Consider the following 19,020-nt stretch of genomic DNA (forward strand, 5'->3'; position numbering starts at 1 on the left):
AACATTGTGCTACTTTGCAATGTAACCAAGGGTCTGAGTGAGTCGCGTAGCACAATCATGGCATGGTATTGTGTTGCGTTGCGCAACTCAATTGCGCAAATTGAGAAACCAGTGTTTTTCCTGAGCACATTTTGTGCGAGTGCTACTATCCAAGGTCCTTGATGAATGTTGCGCTGCAATTCATTAAGTCTGTCCTGCAATAGTAGGAGCCCTACTCTTGGCCAATCAACCCATTTTGACTGCAACAAGAAATCAATTGTTCAACCACAGCTGAGGAAGATGACATCTCGCGAGAGCAGTATTAGACCGTTCCTATTACTCAGCCTTGCGGGAGATATGCTGGCAAATGTTAATGATAGAGGCTTGATAAGTGGTGTCGTAGTAGCAGTGGCGGCGGCGGCAAGAGCCAAGGCGTTGAGATTTTGGTTTCGAAGGCATAAGGTCTGAAGAGTGTGCGTGCGGGCTGCGCGTGCGCTGTGTCTACGAATTGTCGCAAGAGTCGATTCCAAAAAGCGCAGAATGAAGGAGGTTGAGGTTCCTGCTAAAAGTCACTCTGGGGCAGCAGAAGTAGTGGCACACTGGAAAGTACATCCGGATACATCAAAGACGCGTCGCCAGGGAGCGCTCGAGTCCCGCAGGTAGATCAGACTGGGAAGCATCGAGGTCCTTGGTGTGAAGTTCCAAATTCAAGAATCTCCAGCGCCAAAAACACGCGGAAAGCTGTGACACGACTTTTGCTGTCAAGGCCCAAGTCGTGGAAAGTCATGGCCGCGCAGAACCGGCGTCGGAGCCCTTCCCCAACAACGACAACAATCGACCATTCGAGCATCAAAAGTCAACAAAGGACATCAAAAGAGCAGCAGTCTTTCAAGAGTCGACTATTCGGAGCGTCTGGAAGCGTGTATGTGCTGTTGGTCCGCTGATCGCCGGATCTGTGCAGGGGGTCCGTGCGCCATGCAAAAAATTCACCCCCCGGCCCCCCACCACTTCAACACCATGAAAGAACCAACTAAACAATTGCAAAAAGACAACGTGGGAATTGAGCCCAACGCGGGGCTTGAACCCGCAGCCTTAAGATCTTGCTCTTTGTAAGAATAAGAGTCTTACGCTCTACCGATTGAGCTAGCCGGGCGGCTTATTGATGAAAGACACTTTGCTAAAAGACTTTACATCCACACACCTCAAGATTTCCTTTGTCCCCCTCTTCAACATCATCCCCTTTCTATCTATTATGCGCTAACGAGATGCAGGAATGCTTCAAATTCGACGTCGAAGAGATATTCGGAGCTCACCACGGACACTCGCCCTCTTTGATGCACGGAAAGTGTCCCGAAGTCTTTTCCCGGGTCGCGCCGTCGATGGTAGACACTTGAAACTTCACTGAATCCTGGAGCGTGACTGGAGCCTCCTTAAGCCCGAAAATTTCTGCTCCGCGGTTGCCCATGTCGGTTTGCACCAGGCTTCGCATCAATCAGCTCCCATTCGCTTTGTCCGATCTCGCCAGAGGATACACCACTTACCCAGGACTTATCGAGAATACCGTGATATTTTCATGCTCAAAGTGTATCTTGCGGCAGATGTAGTGCAATGCCGCTTTGGAAACACCGTATGCAAAAAAGGGCCCAGGGTAGCTCTCCATGACGCCAGCGGAGCCCAACGGCGAGCCGACGGCGACGAACTTCGGATTCTTTGCCGCATTAAGCAGAGGCAGGACTGCCTGGAACAGAAAGAGTGGTCCCCAAGCGTTGACTTCGACGTGCTTCCTCACCACGTCCCCGGTGACTTCGGCGATGAGCCCCGTTTCTTCGGCGATGCCGGCGTTGGCGATCACGACGTCGATATGGTCGATGCCTTGCGTTGATAGGAGCTGTACGGCTTTTGCGGGGGCCTGCTCGTTGCTACTGTCAAGCGGAACGATGATGAGACGGCTGCCTTGGCCTTTCGGAAGAGTTTTGAGTGAATCGGCTGAAGCAACACTTCGCACCGCAGCAATTACGATGGTGTTGTCACGGGCGAGGTAGGCTGCCACAAGACCTTTGCCGATGCCTGCGCCGTAATGTTAGCTTGAATGTTGAGCCGAAGCAAAAGAACCATCGGTGAAAGAGCACCTCGATTGGCACCGGTGACGAGGTATATGGTATTTGCTACCATATTTGGTGGTTGGATAGCCATCAAAGCTTCGAGAGTATTTTGCTTCGTCTAACCAAAATCTACAATTCTGAAGGGCAAAGGATACCTGGTCCAATATTCAGCCTCAGGAAACAACCATCTCTTATACGGACGCCGAACACAATCGATCCCCCCTGCTCTTTGCTCTATTTTCTTACTTCGGATTACTTTGTCTAGTCAAGCTGTTGCCCAACAAAGACATATTGAGAGCTTTTTTTAACGTTAGTTGCTAGGTGACCGGTTAATTGTGGCTTGTGTCTCAAATTGCGAACCAAAATCTGACAGGAGGAAGCTGTCAATTTCCAACGTCATGACAACCCATCCGAGGAAGACAAGCTTAGGACCGCAATCATCCACGTCGACTAGGACATCGGACTTCTCGGTTTCCGAGAATGAGGTCGCTCGGAGCCGCATCGCAAGCAGTATGCTGAAAGGCAGCTCCCCAGTGTCACGGACACGGGACGTCGGGCACGTATCCCCGCATACGAATACTAGCGTGGACCCTGGAAGACCTCTCCCCATCGTTACTTTTTTCCACTTCTTGATACACTAAAGCTAACACTGTCATTGTCAATACCGAGAAAAGCGCCTTGATGATCAAAACCTTCTCCAGACGCCCACTAGACAAACTTGCGCTGCTTGTCAGGTCTTACGCAAGGAAAACTAAGAATACCGTTTTCCGTTTCGGGATGTCGTGCCAGACTGCTCCTTTGGGCTATTGCTGGCAATTAAGAGTTTCAGGTTTGGAAAATAGAGACGCTAAGCCCGCACCAAGTCCGCAACTCACAAGTGCGAGCTCAACCTTAGTTTGGAAGAATTAGCAATCATTGTGCTATTGCTTGGAACTGACCAATCAACGAAGGACTCTGTGGAAGTTGCCAGCTACTTTGCGACGCCGCTGTTCAACGAGAAAAATGCGCAATGAGTGCTCGCAGGACACGGTGAATGCTTTCAGCGCCTATGATATTCAAGACCTGAAAATCGCTCATGCCCATCGATTCAAGACTCTCTCGATTCCTGGAAACATCACGCCCGACAAAGCCTGCCATCGCCCGCGACTGCCCAAACATCGCTTCCGACCATCGTAGGACCGTAGAAGACATCGTTTGGATCCCATTTCTTCTTGATCTGGGTCAGTTCGTCGTAGTTGACGCCGTAAAAGTCCCATTTCCAAGTTTCATCGGCGAAGCTGGCCTCGTTCAAATATGCACCGCTTCCTGGAGTGACCTCGTCGATTCTTGGTATGACGATGTCATTCAGTTCGTCCAACTGCGCCAGGTGAACGTTGCGCGGGACAGAGAAATTCCACTTCATTGTGTAGATGGAAGTAATCACTGCCGAGCGCCACGCCGGAAGCACGGCGTTGGGGGCGACAGCCATGTCGGGATGTGATTTGATGGCAAAAAAGTCCATCACAGCGCTCGTGTTCTCTGCAACAAAGCGTATGGCGTTGACGATTTCCTCGTTGCTTTTGGACACAGCCTCGCGGGGTATCAGGCGTCCACCCACGAGACTGTTGACTTCGTACTCTCCTCCTGGCAACGGCCCAAGGTAGTAGACAAAGTGGTCGAAGTAGTTGGAGTGAGAAGTGACGTTGAGCGAGTAAGTGATTCCCAGTCGTTCCAAAGTGTCTGTGAATGGCTTGAGCAGAGTCCGTGTCTGGGTGCTGGTGGCATTTGGGTAGGTCAACACCTGGATAGTGAATAAGCTGGAAGTGACCTGATAGCCAGCATTGACCCCAGCATCCACGACCTTTGGAACATAGGCCTGCCAGGCGCTGAACCCCTCCCAGAATGTGTCGTTGGTGATTCCTGCGGAGCTGAAGGACAAGGCAGCGCCGCTGAATTTTCTATCCTCATGCGCCCGCGCCGTCATTGAGAGAGCAACGCCATATGCGCCACCACCACCGCCACTGAGGGCCCAATAGAGATCAGCGTTTTCTTCCGGAGTCGCAACGATACGCTTTCCTTCGGCAGTGATAACCTCCCATTCGAGGACTTGGTCGGCCCCCATGCCGAAGCTGCTGGATAACATGCCGTGGCCGCCTCCTTGGGTGTATCCGCCGACGAGACCCACAGACGGACAGCTTCCGCCAACCACCATCAGCCCGTTGGCGTTGGCTGCCTCATAGGCGTCGACTCCACGCACACCAGCAGCCATCTTGAGTGCAGGTCCGCTGTAGTAGGTGCTTTCATAGCTTTTGATCACTTCGATTGACTTCATGTTCCCTGTCCACAAGCTGAGTGCGCCCTTTCCCGCGCTTTTCCCAAGAAAACTGGATCAAGTCAGCTCGTCAATCGTCAGGTTCTTGGAACTGTGGTAAAGCGTACTCGTGACCAGTGTTTCTCACTACCAAGCGAATGTTCATTTCCCGTGCAAAGCTGAGACCGGCGGCCACGTCGTGTGCCGAAGAAACATTAATCGAATAAATTGGATAGTTTCCCAATTCACATGGTTGCTGCCGAGGAGTGAACGGATCACAGCTTGCGTTCTGGAACCAGGGCGCCATGACACTTGTGCTTGAAGTCTCACTGAAGAGGACTGTCAGCCAGATGCTCTAGATCTCAGGGGGAAGTGCCATACTGGACTGGTGAAAGAATCCACTGCTCTTTCAGATATTCACATTCTTCCTGATTGTAAAATGGGTCGTGACAAACGTGGGCCAAAGGCACATTCAACATCAATCTCCCTTCGACAGTCTTGTTGAGTTGATTCCAATCTTGCGTGCTTGGCCAGCATGCATCGCCGGGCATGCAGCGACATGACGGCCCCGATGTCAAAGACGGCGTTCCGAAAGTATTTGGAAGATGCAAGAGCAACACAAAAGATGCCCAGTAGAAGTGTGCGGTTCCTGTCATTGTAAGAATGAGACAGTGTCCGCTCGTCCAGACTTCAACGAGTCGGTCAATCGCTCATCACCACAGCTTTCTGCATTTATAGGCCCTTGAATGAGCCTGCCTTGGACAAAAGCAGGCTTCAGCTCCGTTTCTTAAGCCGCTGGGCTGTCCACATCGATTCTTCGTGGTGATGACCACGCCTGCGTCGTTGTTGATCATCTTCCTTAAAAGAAGGATAAGCAGTTCGGACTTTTTGACCTCAGCGACGCCTGACCAAAGCTGACCATGTATATAAGACGTCTTCTCCAGCGTGAGTGGAGGGAAGGTTTCTTTTCTCTACAACCCAGGCTGACCGGCGAGGCCAAGGCTGTTGTGTCTCCAGCGATCTTCAAGACCGCCAATCAGCTTCATTGTCTCGATAGCGGCAGATTATGTGGCTCTGCTATCTTCTCACCCTTGGCCGTAATTTTGCGGTCATGGGACAAGATGTGAGAATGTTCGAGCGGCCATGATGCCTTTTGGGGATGACTGTTGGGAATGGATTCGCAGACGGCCAAACTCGGTTCTGGTGGAGGAAAGCAGAAGGAAAGAACACTCGGTGATGTCTCAGCCAATCACTTGACTGCTCTTTGCTAGCCATCCACCAGTGAGTTTATCCTGTTAATATATCGGTCCCTAGAAGCTTGAATACTCGCCTTCTCCAACGTTCTTCCTTGCACCTGCCATTTCGACGATTCTCTTATGCCACACTCTGTACTTCAACATTATGTAATGCATCAGAGTCGGAGCAGCCGGCGCAGCACATAAAAAAAAGGACAACATTCTCGACATGTTTGGCTTGGTTGGCTCAGATGCAGTTATAGAGTACGTGCACTTCGATCGTCACTGTGTGTTGTGCCAAAATCTTTGTGAGCTTGTGTAAGCGTCCCGACGGCTGGACAGAATCGCACCGACTTTTTCCCTTTGCGGAAGGTGAGCTCGTGGTCGGCTAGGTGCGAACGGCGGCAATGGCCGTCAAACGACGGGATTGGTGATGTCTTTCCGAAGATTGGAGCGACTTGCCGCCTTATTATCGCTCATCTCGCAAAACACTGTTCCTCAAGGCTAACTCCGCGCATCGAATTGCTGATTCTCTTCCAGATTCTCTCCACCAGATGACCGGCTCTTTTTGTTGCCAAGCTAATGTCGCACAACCGGGACGTTGCAGAGTAGTCGGACGGGTTGCGCGATTGCGCAACTGAGGAGAGAGTGCTTGCCAACCACCAGTGGAAAACCTACCTGCTGTAAAACTTTCAAACAGATTGGCTTGTGCGCATTCGGCAAAAGACGAGGAGGTCTTGGTCGCGAGTCTTTGAACGAGTGGCTGAGAAACGATTCAACAGAGCGTTTGTGGATCGCGAACTTTCAAAGTAGTCGCGACCAGAGGAGAACGATCAAAAACTTTGATACGCGAAAGAATTAGGCGTAGAGTTTGAGCGAAATTAGGAGCGTTGATAGCAGCCTGGGCTGTCCATAACTGGAAGTGACGTGCAGCAAAGAAATATGAAGCGTAGTTTTCATTCTTTGGAATGAGGATTCGGCAAGTTCCTGCTACTAGAAAATGAAGTGCACATACCTATTGCCGATTGAAGACGGAAGCCTGCCTGGACAACGCTGTCGGTCTCCTACTCGGGTAGGGCTCGACCTTCAAGATGGGAATTGGTTTCGATGCACACTTCTCTATGTGTTCGGCGTCAAGCTATCCACCTGCCCCAGCACTGAGAGCAGTGGCGGTGATAGGGGAGATGAACAGGGGTTGCTGTGGCGAAAGTACATTTGGTGGCGCAGACTGGTGTTGCATGCACGCTCGTTTCGTTCGAGACCGCATTACTGTCTATCGTGCGGCCAACATCTTGTTCAAAGAGACGTCACAAAATGCCCGTGCAAAATTGGTGTGAATGTTTGCGACGTGAAAAGCGATGTGAGGACAGCACCTGCTTTAAGAGGCACCAAGAGTCAAGCATTAGACAATCTCTTATTGATTGTGCTTCTGAGAAAGGATATTTCTGACTACATTGCTGAGCAACACGATCAAAAGGAAAGAATGCAACCCATCCGACCTGTGTTCCTGCCACTTAATCCTTCCTGTTGGTCTTGCTGATGTTCCAGTCCACCTGGACGGCAACGCCCTTGGTGTGCTCAGGGTTGTCGCAAGCCAATCCACCGCCAGCAGACACGACAAACATCTTGTACCCTCCCTTGACCTGAATGAAGCCCTTGCTACCATACTTGTCAATGGAGCTGTTGATCAAGTCGCTGATATCAAGATTTCCGATGACACCGGGACGACCTTGAGCAGTGGCAAAGAAACCGCCTAATCTTCTGTCAGCTATCGCAGGGGAGAGAGAAACCAAGTAAACTTACAAGTGTTGTAGCGAACAACTTCGCGACCCGACGTGGGCACAACCCACTCGTGGTCGCCAGGCGCGGTGCGCTTAGCGAGCTCCCGGCAGTCTTCAACTGAAGGCTTGTCCTCGGGCGTTCCGGTGGTGATTTCCGCGAAGGTCGAGGATCCACAGTCATTGCCGGGACCCTGAGTCCCAGCGCGGTCGTTGACCAGGCCGTTGTTTTGGTCGCCCCCTTCCGTGCTCATGAGGCTGGCCGCCTGTGGTTCGTTGCCGCTGGTCTTCTTAGAGCCGGGACCATACGCGACACCTGCCAAACATACAGATGGCAGGAGGGCGGCGATGAGGGTGATGTCGAAACGCATTTTGTCGAAGTGAACTTTTTGACGTAGTTGTAGCGTAGTTGACTGGACCAGAAATGTGATACAGACCAGAAAAATGACAGAGGACAGTATCTCTGTATATATACTCGTACATCCTAACAATAGGTGCAAGTGATGGCCACAATCAAATTAGAAACGATCAATGAAGGCTGGTCTTCGGTAGAAGCGGATCTTAGCTTGGCCATGAAGAACGTTATGCTCTTCGTGTTTCTGAACCTTGTCAAGGTTCAGTTCCTGGTAGATGACAGGCTACATCGCTGTCACTATCCGAATTCTCCTTGGTGCATTAGCAAATGGACAGAGGTCAAAGCGGCGGCATCAATTCGTTAGACTTCAAGCTCACGCCTTTGCTCAATTTCCACGGAGCTTGACGGAACACCTTCAGGCGATCCACTGGATTAGCCTGTCGTTCCATTCAGCCTCGAGTTCTGGCATGGCGGAGGACGGCGTGAGATGACACCGATGCAACGTCCTGGAGCGAGGCGAGCACCGGGCCGCAAGTAGCGTGTTGACAAGCGCCTTCTGGGGCAGGCGGAGGAGTTGGAAAGAAGAGTCGTTGATTTCTGGAAAGATTCTTACGCTAAACCTAAATAGGCAATCATTGGAAGCATGCATCACGTGAGTTGTGTCGCTGTCACCAATTGCCTATTGCCTATTACGTGCGGCGGAAACGAAACAAGAGCTTCCCCATGACCTTCAAATGCGTTTTTTCACCTATTTGGTCGGGCATGCAACAACGGCAAGCATTCGACGAAGTGGTGACGACGACGACGACAAGATGATGACAAGACCTAAACAAGACGGGCGACAAGACAATGACACGACACAACACGACTGTGCCACGATGCAGGACAACAATTCCATCTTTCCAAAAACCACCGCCACCAATATTCTCTGCCCCCGCTCTCGCCGGCTCGTCGGGCTTTGCACAGCCATGCCGGGGTGTGTTTGCAGCTACGCAGCCATCTCCAGATCATTGATCTTTACCCGGAGAAAAGCTTAACTATGCTGGGAAACCCTCTGTCCAACGCCATGCCTCGGTCATTGCTGCCCCATTCTTCTTACCTACTTACCACGGCAGCGGATGCCAATGATTGCCATTGAGACGCGAGACTCGCGAGACATTGACTGCCAAAATAGCTGCCGCTATCGCATGCCGCTATGGAAGCTTCGTCGAGGGCCAGTAGGGTTGGACGGACAGACTCAATCTTGCATGGTCAAAGTTCATCCGATGATGTTGAAATCAAGGTGGGCACGCGCCCACGCTTCGCGCTTCGCCGTCGGGAGATCGGGCGGTTACGTTAAACGCTCGGACGCGCGCGCTGTGGAGACGCGAGAAGGTGGAGCAAAACGGCAGACATGCCCAAACACCACAACATGCGTAAAACCACCCCAAAGAGGCAACTCTGCTGCACATGAGACGAGTGTCTTTCAACCGCGCGGCTAAGAACTGATCACAAGAGAGGTTGTCGATGAAAGAGACAACGGAGCTGCAACATTTCAACCGGCTCCTCTCGTAACTCGTACACGAGACCAAGGCTGCCCGCCACAAGGTTGTTACTTTCAAGCTTTCACATCCGGCCTTTACGCAGGTAAAGGCATTCCTCCTCTTGAGCCTGGCGCAATAGTCCCAAGACCAAACAATTATACTTCGTTTCTGTGGGATGACAGGCCGCGGATGCTCCGCGCCATGAGCTCCTGAAAGAGCTTGGGTGCTGTCCGTTTGCCTCTATCGCGGCGCCGAGGTTCTCCTTGTTTCCTTCATTGTCAGTGTCTTGCAGTTGTCCTCTTCACTCCAAAAAGCTCTTATGCATATTTTCAAGACTACAACTCCAGATTCTCTCTTTCCTGGGAGATGCCGGTGGTCCGGAATAGTATCCTCCGCACTGACCACAACTATCCTTGCGCTATATCGAATCCCCCACTGCGCTACAACGGCTTCAGTCCTTCCGCACATGTTCGATCAAGTGTTCTGGAAGTTGAGCTGAGCAGGCGCATCCCTCTGAGTCGACATCCTCATCAGCCGCTAACAAAAGGCCAAGTTGATTGGGTCCTCGATTCGATGCATGAACCCTGAAGAGTAAAAATAACTTTGTTCGGTAGTTTTTTTGATCCCTTGTTGAGCACATAACTAAATCTGGTTCTCTAGCGGCTCTGTGGATGCCTTTCTTTGCGCCTCAAAATGTTTTCAGAGCATGAGTTGGCCGGATTCTCGTGTTGACACAACGTCTTCTCCCACCAAATTCGTCATCGAGAGCGTTTCCAGGTTGTCGCTCAGAAGCACATGAAATGGCGCTCAAAGAAAAAGAGCAAATCGGATGGTAACAATGATCAGCATGAACCAAAGGAAGGAGCGACTGTGCCACAAAGGGAAAAATAGTCCTTGTCTTCGAAGCGCAAGCGCAGCCGGGAGAAAAAAAGAACTTGAAATTCTTGCTTGACCGAAACGTCGTCGTACGCGTCCTCGGGCAGACAGGCAGACGACTCGGGTGATGATGAAATGGTCGTGTTAGCATATCCCTTGCCTTGCAGGTACTAGGCTGCACCTCAACCCCACCGCATCGCACATCATCTCGCACGACGTGACGACGACGTCGCTCTCGACCGGCAGACGGTCGAAGCGCTACGGAGACGGCGGACAGCAGGTCGAACGACAAACATCGGAGCGGTCCATAGGCGCGTGCAGCGCTGCAATGGACCGAGACCCTGGACGCCATCCACGACGTCTCGACTCGGCGATCGGAATGCCCGATGGGGAAGCGCACCCGCCGAAGGTCTCACAGCAGGGACGTTGAATAGTTGGGTTCCGATCGACGTGACGCTGCGCACACGACTTTTGAAGACTATATGACCATCACGCGGAGCCGGCGTAGCGTCGAGCACTAGAGGCCCAGAAGGGTTTGTCGATTCTGAGTGCAACCGGTCTGTGAGGGCGCCGTCGCGGGCACGCATTCCCCGCTGCTTGGTTGGTGCAAGTGCTGCCGATCTCTAATGTGCCACCCGCATCAAGCGCAAAATTCGGCTGCTGCTGCTACTACCGTCGTCGCTGGAACGTCACACACTTTTCCTTGTTGTTGAGCTAGTTGGAGAAAATCGATTTATTGGACCCTCGTTCACTTTCTATATATCGACACAACCCCCCAGCATTTGGAAAACATGAGGCCCTTTATGCGTACTGCACAAGCCGAGGAAATGGTACAGGCCAAGCTGGAAATCATGTGAGCATGAAGATTCCCTGAGGTGTCAAAGTTCTTTCAGTTGACCAAAGGCACAGACTAGACTCTTCCACAGTAGTCCTGAAAAACCAACAGGACTGTGAGAGACAAAAAGTCAATGTTTGCGGCCAAGTCGCCCTCCACGTCCGCCATGGACTGTCAATCAACGCAATCAAAATTACCCTCGAGGGCGTGCGCAAAGTCGGGTATGCACGACCCCAGTTTCACCGTTTGTGACGCCATTTTAACTTCTGACCAGATGGATGACCGACTCGATGACCCCTGCATATGTCAAGCAGCGGGAAAGAGTCATCCTGCTCCAGCAAACTCTCTTTGAGACCTCGAAAGGCCGACTTCCTGGGACCAGATTCAAGTCAGGAACGTACCGATGGCCGTTTTCGTTCCCACTCGACCCCAACGCGCTGCCAGAAACTGTAGAAAGACTAGAGAGCACTTATGTAAAATACAACGTCAGCGCAACCGTATACACGGGGATTCTATCAAAAGACCTGCATAGCAAAGAGCAAGTCAGCATCATCAAAGCTCCACCGCTCCCAGGGCCAGAGCTCAACTTCCTCCCGCAACAAATCCACCAGGACGTGTGGGCAGAGAAGCTCAGCTACACCGTGTCGCTGCAAGACCCTTACGCGTACATCGGCAACGGCATCCCCATCGACTTTCGCCTGACGCCGCTGCAGCGTGGCTTGCAGATTGGCAAGATCCGGCTCGATCTTGTCGAAGAGGTCCTGCTCATCATTTACAAAGACGGCGAGCCATGGCGCAACCACAGCTCGAAGAAATCGGTATTGACAACAACAACGCGCGCGGAACCCAACGTGGTTGAGAAGAGGAGAAGCGCGTCAATCCACGATGTCAACGGAGAAGATGAGGAGTATTCTGAGTCGGATGATGAACTCAGCACCGACGCACCTGTCGTGCTGGAGGACGAGGCGCTCAGCTTCCGTGTCGAGCTGCCGGTGCCCAAGGAGCCTTTCATTGCGGTGCAAGACATTGACAGCGAGCGCATCAAGGCGCGCCATTTGCTCTACATCACAGTCGAGCTGATCAACGCCGACAAGCATTCCAGTGAGGTTCGTTGGCCTACTCACCTCCATCTGCGTTGCTCGACTGACACATAGCAGATGACGATGAAGTTTCGCCCAAAGCTCTTCCTCCCAACACCCAGCGTCCCATATGCCTCGGCAATGTGGTCCACCGATTCGCTCACGCCGCCCAGCTACGGGCAGCACCTGTTGGACCTTCTGTGCAGCGAAAGCATGATTAACGAGCCACCGCCGCCACCACCACCACCCGATCTTGTTCGGGTGATGTAAGACAACCGACAAGCGCCGAGTGTAAGCTGGAGAGGAAAATCAGTGCTCGCGTAATGATGAGATGACGATGTTGACGACAAGAGTACGACGAAAGCGAGCGAGCGAGCAAAATTGAATCAGCATGATCGAACCCCCTTTTATTCGTGCTTTCCGCGTTGACAAAGTGATTTGCAAGAAAGTGAGCATCGTTGTTGCTTCGCGTACCTCGCACCGCTGAAAAGAACATTGCTTATGCGTACAACATCCTTCCAATTTTGGCCATTCCTGAACAGTCTAGTTGGCCAGAGTCCCGTCTGTTCCTGCGCCTTGTGCCTTGCGTCATTTTACATGATGCTCTCCGCTCCTCCGCGCTCAATGCATGAAGAAAAGAAGCAGCATAACAAGCGCATCCAGTACAGCGACTTTACAACATCGCGACTCAAAAGTTTCCGCAATCTGCCAAATTTCTTCTCATTCATGGGTCTCTTCTCCTTCAGGCGCTACTTCCATTTTCGGTATTTCGGAATCATCGTAAACGGATCGCGTTGAATTTGGCAGGAAAGGAAGGCGAAATTGCATCCACGGTACACCGACAGGTCAGGCCGCTTTTGCTTTTGGAACATAGACCACTTTTTTCGTGTTGGAACGGAGTACAGAGGCGAAGATGGGCATTTTTTTTGGCTGTTCTGTTCTCTTTGCTTGTATATAGTTACCTTCACGGCCGCTTTGCACCGGTGGCCAGTTAATATCTAATGGACTAATGTTGTGGTGGACTGCTCCTCCTTATACTGGATCTTCGTTGAACAGAAGCGAGACTCGTTTCCCGACAAGCGCGCAAGCTATGCTACAGCAGGCCACACCGCCTTGGAGTCGCCATTTCTTTTGCGACACTGTGCCCCCGTCTCCCGCTAGTCAAGGCAGGGACGGGATTCCGCGTGGTATAGTCGCCACGCGTCACGGTGCCTCGTGCACGGCCAACCGGTGACTGGACTCGCTACCACACTTCAACCTCCCACGCCCAGCGTCCAAAAAGACAAGGGAACAAAAAGTTTCCACAGCAGGAGAGTAGGTCGGCCAGGAATTGAACCTAGGACTTACCGCGGGAGCGACTGTAGCCGCGGCACATGTTACCACTACACCACCAACCCTAAACGTTTGCTCGTTCTGTCGCTGTGTGGTAGGGGAGTGCTTTTGTAAAATTATATAACGCAACATGCAAATGCACGGTCTCTTGATTAAAATCTCTATTCCCATGTCTCCACTCTATTGTCTAGTATGAAAACCCCTTCTTTGCCAACATGCTAATGCAAATGGTATTCAAAGTCGACAATCGCGCCCATTATACGTGTAATGCAAGAATAGATCCACACCAAACCTTTCACGCGTTCTTGAATAGCACGCTTGACCCTACTCGCCTGTCGCAGGGACATCCTTTTGCGGCTTCCACTTTGCGCTCGTAATCGGGTTGACCTTGAGCGTGTACATGGTATCGATTTCCTCGAGCGAGCGACCTTGAGACTCAATGACGAAAAAGAAGATGACAAATATGAGCGCAAAGCAGCATCCAGCAAAGACGAGACCGTAGAAGTAGTCAATCGCGTTCGTGATGAACGTCGTAAAAAAGCTGATCAAAAAGTTGAACAGCCAGTTCGACGCCGTGGCGAGCGCCATGCACTTGGCCCTGTAGGCCGAGGGGTAGAGCTCGGCGACGACAGCCCATGAAAGCGGGCCCCAAGTGGTGGCGAAGGCGGCGAGGAAAAGGCACGCGAAGACAATCATAACGTTGCCGGCCGTTGGTGTTGATTGCGGGTCGTCGTGGTTCAGCAGGTACTGGCCGACGAATGAGAACACCATGAAGCACATGAACATCCAGGCGGAGCCGACAATCAGCGAGATGCGGCGGCCACAGCGTTGCGCGACGTAAATGCCGCCGAAGGTGCAAAAGACGTTGACAGAGCCAAGGATGACTTGGGTTTCGAAAGAGTTTTGCAAGCCCGTGGCCGAGAAGATGGTGGTGCCATAGTAGAAGAAGAAGTTGGCGCCTGTCAGCTGCGAGCCGGCCTGGATGACGACGCCGAGAGCAGTGCGGTAGAACATGCGTGGCGCAGTGAAGATTTCGTCTATTTTTCAAAGTTAGAATTAAACCCCTGAGCACTCCTAATGTAATCGCAAAGAGACTTACACCACGGATATCCGGCAGCAGAGTTTGCCTTATCCTCATCAAGCTTCTGCTGGATTTCTTGAATCTCGGATTCAATCACGGGGTCGTACGGCTCCAGATTGGCCAGCCTAGCCATCGTGTTCCTTGCCTCGTCCACGCGGCCAGCACGGTAAGCATAGCGCGGGGACTCGGGCAAAAACAAGATGCCAATGCCCAGAATGAGGGCAAAGGCAAACGACAAACCGCCGGTGATTCTCCAGGAGCCGCTGTCGCTACGCGTCTCGGTTCCAAAATTCACGAGCTCTGCAAACCAAATGCCCAGCGTGACGAAGAGCTGGTACAGCGCAATGAGAGATCCACGGATGGCGGGTGGCGCGCTTTCAGACTGATACATGGGCACCGTTGCGGAGAGGGCACCAATTCCCATACCGTCAACCAGGCGCCCGACGGCAAACTGCGCCCAATGAGTAGTTGAAGCCACCTCGATGATGGATCCTATGATTGCAACAAAGGCGAAGAGAGAGATGGTCAGACGACGGCCGAGAGTGTCGGCCACTTTTCCAGCCGTCAAGCATCCCATTAAACAACCAATGCTGAACAAGCCGACGATAGCTCCTTGACGAGAAGCGCTGAAGGTATGGGAACCATCAGCTTGCGGCTCTCCGAAGCGGCGCTTGTAGTCGTCCATTTCCAAAAAGCCTAGGAGTGGTCAGGATTTACGCGGGAGTATCATAGCCGGCGCACATACCAGAAATTTGACCAGACTGGTAACCAAACATGAAGCCGCCAGTGGACGCAACAAGACTGAGGAAAACCGCCAAAACAGACACGCCACCATTACGCTTGCTCTTCTCTTGAACTGCTGGGGTCACATCTCCAGAGGAGCTTGGGCTGACTTTTTCGGCCGGTTGCTGGTCATCCATCTTGACGATTGGTGGAGGGATTGGATGTCGACGATGTTTAGTTGAAAGAGCCCGAGGAGCATTCAAAACCACGGTCAGGCAAGGGTCAGGATTTATCTGGTTCCAAGTAAAAGGGCAGATGGTCCGTCCGCCCACAACCCCAAGCCCAGGGACAACAGTTGTGGGTCGAGGCCATGATACCGACGCACAAAGATAGGGAGCACGAAAAGTCTGCAGACCGGGAGGAAAAATTCTGAAGGTTCTCTTCGCACATGGTGACGATCGTTGGCCCAACGAGCAGAGAAGCTGTCGGAGACGTCGTTTGAGGAAAGCCGTCCGCCAGCGGCCGACGAGTGAGCGGTGCGGTGTACGAATGTCCGGGGCGTGGTGGAGTTTTCTCCGCCGCCGGAGGACTGTTCTCCGCGCGGGAGATCGCTCCAAGGCTCTGTCCCCATCGACACTGACGACGACCTTCTCTGACACTGCGGTTGCATTGCCTCAACGAGCAACTCAAGCGCTGCATATTAGCTTTGAACCACCTCTTCCGCTTTTCATCTCACGATGTTTTTCAGAAATGTCGGGCAGCTGCTTCGGATCATGTCGTGTCATGTCACGGCAGCTAGCCCGGCGTTGCGGCTCTCACCTGTCACGAATAAGCTGTGCAACGATAGAGGTCGGCACCGAACTTTACTCCCACTCGCAGCGACTACATCCCTTGACAGCAGATTCCCTGCGCAACGACCTCTCCACGCCATTTCGCACCTCAATCCAAGATCACGTCCACGGCAGTCGAGCCCACTCAGATCAATAGAGCGATGCGCGGCTCCCGCGCTTCAACTCATCATGTCTCGCCCTGCCACGCCCAGCCCTCTCGCTCTCTATCGCTATGCCACGCCGCGCCGCACGTCTGCTGTGCCCGGCTCAGCGAGCCCCAAGACAGACAGAGCTACACATGCTCCGGTTGCGAATCCGAGCCATGAGGGCTGACGTCCTTTTGCGTCATCTGCGGGGACGGAAGCAGGTCCGCCGCGCGACGGCCGATCATAAGAGACGGAATAATGGCTGCTGAGCGTGCCGCGCCGGCCGACCAAGATAGAAACGGGCAGGGCGATGGCATTTGGCGATCGAGAGCCAGAGATGTGGTGAGAAATGAGGAACAATCGCAGAAGAGCTGCAATGACTTGAGACGGGCTGCTCGTGGCCATGGAAAGTTGCACGCGCGCGGAAGAGAATCGAAATGGCGTCGCTGTCGAAATAGCGATAAACAAGAGGAGAACAACAGTCAAAAAAGGCCGAATCCTCCAATCCTCTTTCGCACTGCGCCACCACCACAATCAGCACCTCCTCAGTCCTCACACGCGATTAAGCTCGAAATACGTTGTGAGCCAAGCGACCAGCACTAAGGACCTCCCATGACAGCCATCTGCTGCCAGCGCAGACCCGCGCGTGAGCGACGTCACTCTTGCCCTCTTTGGCTGCGAGCCGTGCGGTCTGGACTCTGAGCCCGGTCCGAACAAACTTCCCGCACCCCCGACGCGGGCCTACCTTATGCGGGGATACGTGGCAGGGGTGGGCAAGGATGCCCTGCAGAGCCGACACACGACGATTGAGAATGTGCACGACTATAGGGAGCGCTGCAGTAGTGCTGATTGGGCGAATGGGGTTGAGGTGGTGAGAACATAGGTGAGTTGGGGGATCTGCGTCGTCTTGGTGAGTTGTGCCCACTCGGAGGTGATTTAATGTTGTAAGTCCGTGGGTTGAGATTTTTCTGCACGACCAATCGCGGGATAGATATTGTGACTACTTTTGTTTCCTGCTTGATGAAGCAATCCGGGTATCTAGCTTCCTATTCGAGGTAAGTGCGTGGAGTTCGCTCTCTCAAACAAGCTGTGCAAGAACTGAAGTTCCTCCAAAACTGGGAAAGATGTACAACTGGTAATATGATATAGGGACAGAAGGTAAACACGCTTCCAGAGCGGAGACAATCCATCAATCTTACAACATGAAATGAGGCAACCGCACATGTCGGCCGCTACGAAAAAGTTGGACCAGCTTTTCCTCTTCCAGACGAGCTCGCTTGTGCAGAGCATTCAACTTCGTCATCGCCAGCTTCTACCGGTACCTGCATCCTGCAAACTGACGTCCTGTCTGTGGACAGTCGGCTTTTTTGCACTCAATCACCGCCACTTCGGTATTGGGACTTCTCCAAAACTTGACCACTTCGAGACCAGACATGTCAGCAAGCGCATGCCAGTCCTTTTCGGTGCGCTCTTTAGCGCCCAAGCCCATCATGCAAAGATCGGTTTGAGCGGGTAGGGTCGTGGGCGGTGACGGCATGATTTGGTCCGTTATGAGGATTCGTGCCTGCGGTGAGGTCATGGCATCGCGGAGATGTGAAAGGATTTGAGCGTTGTACTTGTCGCTCCAATCGTGCATGACCCGGCGCACGTAGTATATGAGGGCTCCTACTGACGTCAGTTGGATGTTTTCAAAAAACAGGCTCGGTACTTGCCCTTGGCCGGCTGAGGGTCGAAAAAGTCGTGCGGCATCATTTTCATCCCCCTCATTTCGGGTACGTCTTTTTGCTTTGCGTCTTCAATCACTTCTGGCCGGTCTTGAAGGACCAAACGATCCGCTGGAATATCTGGACATTCCTCGCGGATTCGCATAAGAGCTTGGCCACGACCACCGCCAACATCGACAACAAGCGGTGCATCAGGAGCCACGTGGTGAGCGTTTTCAAGAATGTAACCAAAGGGAAACATGCCAGTCACGGGAACAACGGAATCCAGAGTCATCATGCTGGTGTTGAAATCTTCGAGACGCTCGCCGTCGATGATCTCCCAAAAGTTCTTGCCCTCGTGGCCCCAGCCGAAGCCATGGGGGGACTCGGTAGGTTCAATGGGCTCCTTTCTACCGTACTTTCGAAAATATTCGGGAAACCGGGTATAAGGCACCATCCCTTCGTCAAACCTGCATGACGTCAGAAAAGGTCAGATGATGTCGAGCGGTGCTCCAAACATTATCTGGAAAAAGATGCCCTGAGGGTCTTTGTTGCGGTAAATTTTTGAAAACTTGGTATGGGCTACATGGTCTTCTCCGACCTGCTGTAGCATCTCAGTGGCGACAAGCATCCACGCCATGCGCCCTGCAGATCATGTTGTTAACTTTAGATCAACATGAGTGGGAGGGTTGATCATACGCAGGAGCGGCTCCTCGGCGTCAACCTTTTCAGCGAGCTCGGCGTATGATATTCCGCGGTCTTCAGGAATGCAGTCAAAGGCGCGCCAGTCCATCAGGACACGGAGAGCACCCATTTCAGCCATCTAAGTTGGATCAGTCAAGAGTAATCAAGAATTGATAAGGGCAACTGACTGAGACGGCGTACTCAAAGGCGGTCTCACGAGGCTCTTTGACATGGTTGATGATTTGCTTGGCAAGGCGAATGAGGTTGTTGCGGCTGTGAACGTCAGAGTTGGAAAGGGAGGCGTGGGCATCGACGGCAGCAGTTAGATTGGCGGCGAGAGCGCGAAGCTCGTGCTGGTGGTCGGCCGGTTCCATGGTGTTGGTAACTTCTTGACATTTTCGGCGGGGGCCTGTCGGCGAGCTTTAATGATGAGCACGCTGCGGGGAGATGCCAGCCGCAGCTGAGATGC

General features: G+C 52.6%; 6 protein-coding genes and 2 non-coding genes across 8 annotated transcripts; 1 reads left to right on the forward strand and 7 right to left on the reverse strand.

Annotated features, from left to right (window-relative positions):
• Positions 1 to 1,042: 1,042 nt before the first annotated feature.
• Positions 1,043 to 1,132, reverse strand: BKA78DRAFT_t48. Its single transcript has one exon. It is a non-coding gene; the product is annotated as a tRNA-Lys (tRNA).
• A 156-nt stretch (positions 1,133 to 1,288) lies between these two features.
• On the reverse strand, positions 1,289 to 2,387 carry BKA78DRAFT_341331 (putative aflatoxin biosynthesis ketoreductase nor-1; the record flags this gene model as incomplete). Its single annotated transcript, XM_066890348.1, has 3 exons — positions 2,109 to 2,387; positions 1,521 to 2,046; positions 1,289 to 1,460 (listed from the first exon to the last, which is right to left on the reverse strand). The coding sequence occupies exons 1-3, from the start codon at positions 2,170 to 2,172 to the stop codon at positions 1,289 to 1,291; spliced, it is 762 nt and encodes a 253-aa protein (XP_066748237.1). The 5' UTR covers positions 2,173 to 2,387.
• A 650-nt stretch (positions 2,388 to 3,037) lies between these two features.
• On the reverse strand, positions 3,038 to 5,027 carry BKA78DRAFT_335402 (uncharacterized protein; the record flags this gene model as incomplete). Its single annotated transcript, XM_066890218.1, has 3 exons — positions 3,038 to 4,444; positions 4,500 to 4,700; positions 4,753 to 5,027. The coding sequence occupies 3 exons, from the start codon at positions 5,025 to 5,027 to the stop codon at positions 3,196 to 3,198; spliced, it is 1,725 nt and encodes a 574-aa protein (XP_066748238.1). The 3' UTR covers positions 3,038 to 3,195.
• Positions 5,028 to 7,087: 2,060 nt separating this feature from the next.
• BKA78DRAFT_85314 (putative necrosis-inducing factor-domain-containing protein) lies at positions 7,088 to 7,884 on the reverse strand. Its single transcript, XM_066893859.1, has 2 exons — positions 7,410 to 7,884; positions 7,088 to 7,359 (listed from the first exon to the last, which is right to left on the reverse strand). Exons 1-2 carry the CDS (start codon positions 7,753 to 7,755, stop codon positions 7,121 to 7,123), a joined length of 585 nt encoding a protein of 194 aa, XP_066748239.1. The 5' UTR covers positions 7,756 to 7,884; the 3' UTR covers positions 7,088 to 7,120.
• A 3,045-nt stretch (positions 7,885 to 10,929) lies between these two features.
• Positions 10,930 to 12,322, forward strand: BKA78DRAFT_292911 (uncharacterized protein; the record flags this gene model as incomplete). The annotated part of the gene is made up of 4 exons (XM_066886123.1): positions 10,930 to 10,991; positions 11,048 to 11,194; positions 11,248 to 12,079; positions 12,131 to 12,322. The coding sequence occupies 4 exons, from the start codon at positions 10,930 to 10,932 to the stop codon at positions 12,320 to 12,322; spliced, it is 1,233 nt and encodes a 410-aa protein (XP_066748240.1).
• Positions 12,323 to 13,367: 1,045 nt separating this feature from the next.
• BKA78DRAFT_t47 lies at positions 13,368 to 13,449 on the reverse strand. Its single transcript has one exon. It is a non-coding gene; the product is annotated as a tRNA-Cys (tRNA).
• A 259-nt stretch (positions 13,450 to 13,708) lies between these two features.
• BKA78DRAFT_245755 (hexose transporter-like protein) lies at positions 13,709 to 15,385 on the reverse strand (the record flags this gene model as incomplete). The annotated part of the gene is made up of 3 exons (XM_066884152.1): positions 13,709 to 14,421; positions 14,484 to 15,161; positions 15,211 to 15,385. 3 exons carry the CDS (start codon positions 15,383 to 15,385, stop codon positions 13,709 to 13,711), a joined length of 1,566 nt encoding a protein of 521 aa, XP_066748241.1.
• Positions 15,386 to 17,476: 2,091 nt separating this feature from the next.
• On the reverse strand, positions 17,477 to 18,925 carry BKA78DRAFT_350251 (O-methyltransferase; the record flags this gene model as incomplete). Its single annotated transcript, XM_066890957.1, has 5 exons — positions 17,477 to 17,826; positions 17,862 to 18,337; positions 18,386 to 18,512; positions 18,567 to 18,690; positions 18,740 to 18,925. The coding sequence occupies 5 exons, from the start codon at positions 18,923 to 18,925 to the stop codon at positions 17,477 to 17,479; spliced, it is 1,263 nt and encodes a 420-aa protein (XP_066748242.1).
• Between the last annotated feature and the right edge of the window lie 95 nt (positions 18,926 to 19,020).

This window comes from Phyllosticta capitalensis, assembly GCF_038381095.1.
Source record: "Phyllosticta capitalensis strain CBS 128856 chromosome Unknown BKA78scaffold_2, whole genome shotgun sequence".
Lineage (NCBI taxonomy): Eukaryota > Fungi > Ascomycota > Dothideomycetes > Botryosphaeriales > Phyllostictaceae > Phyllosticta > Phyllosticta capitalensis.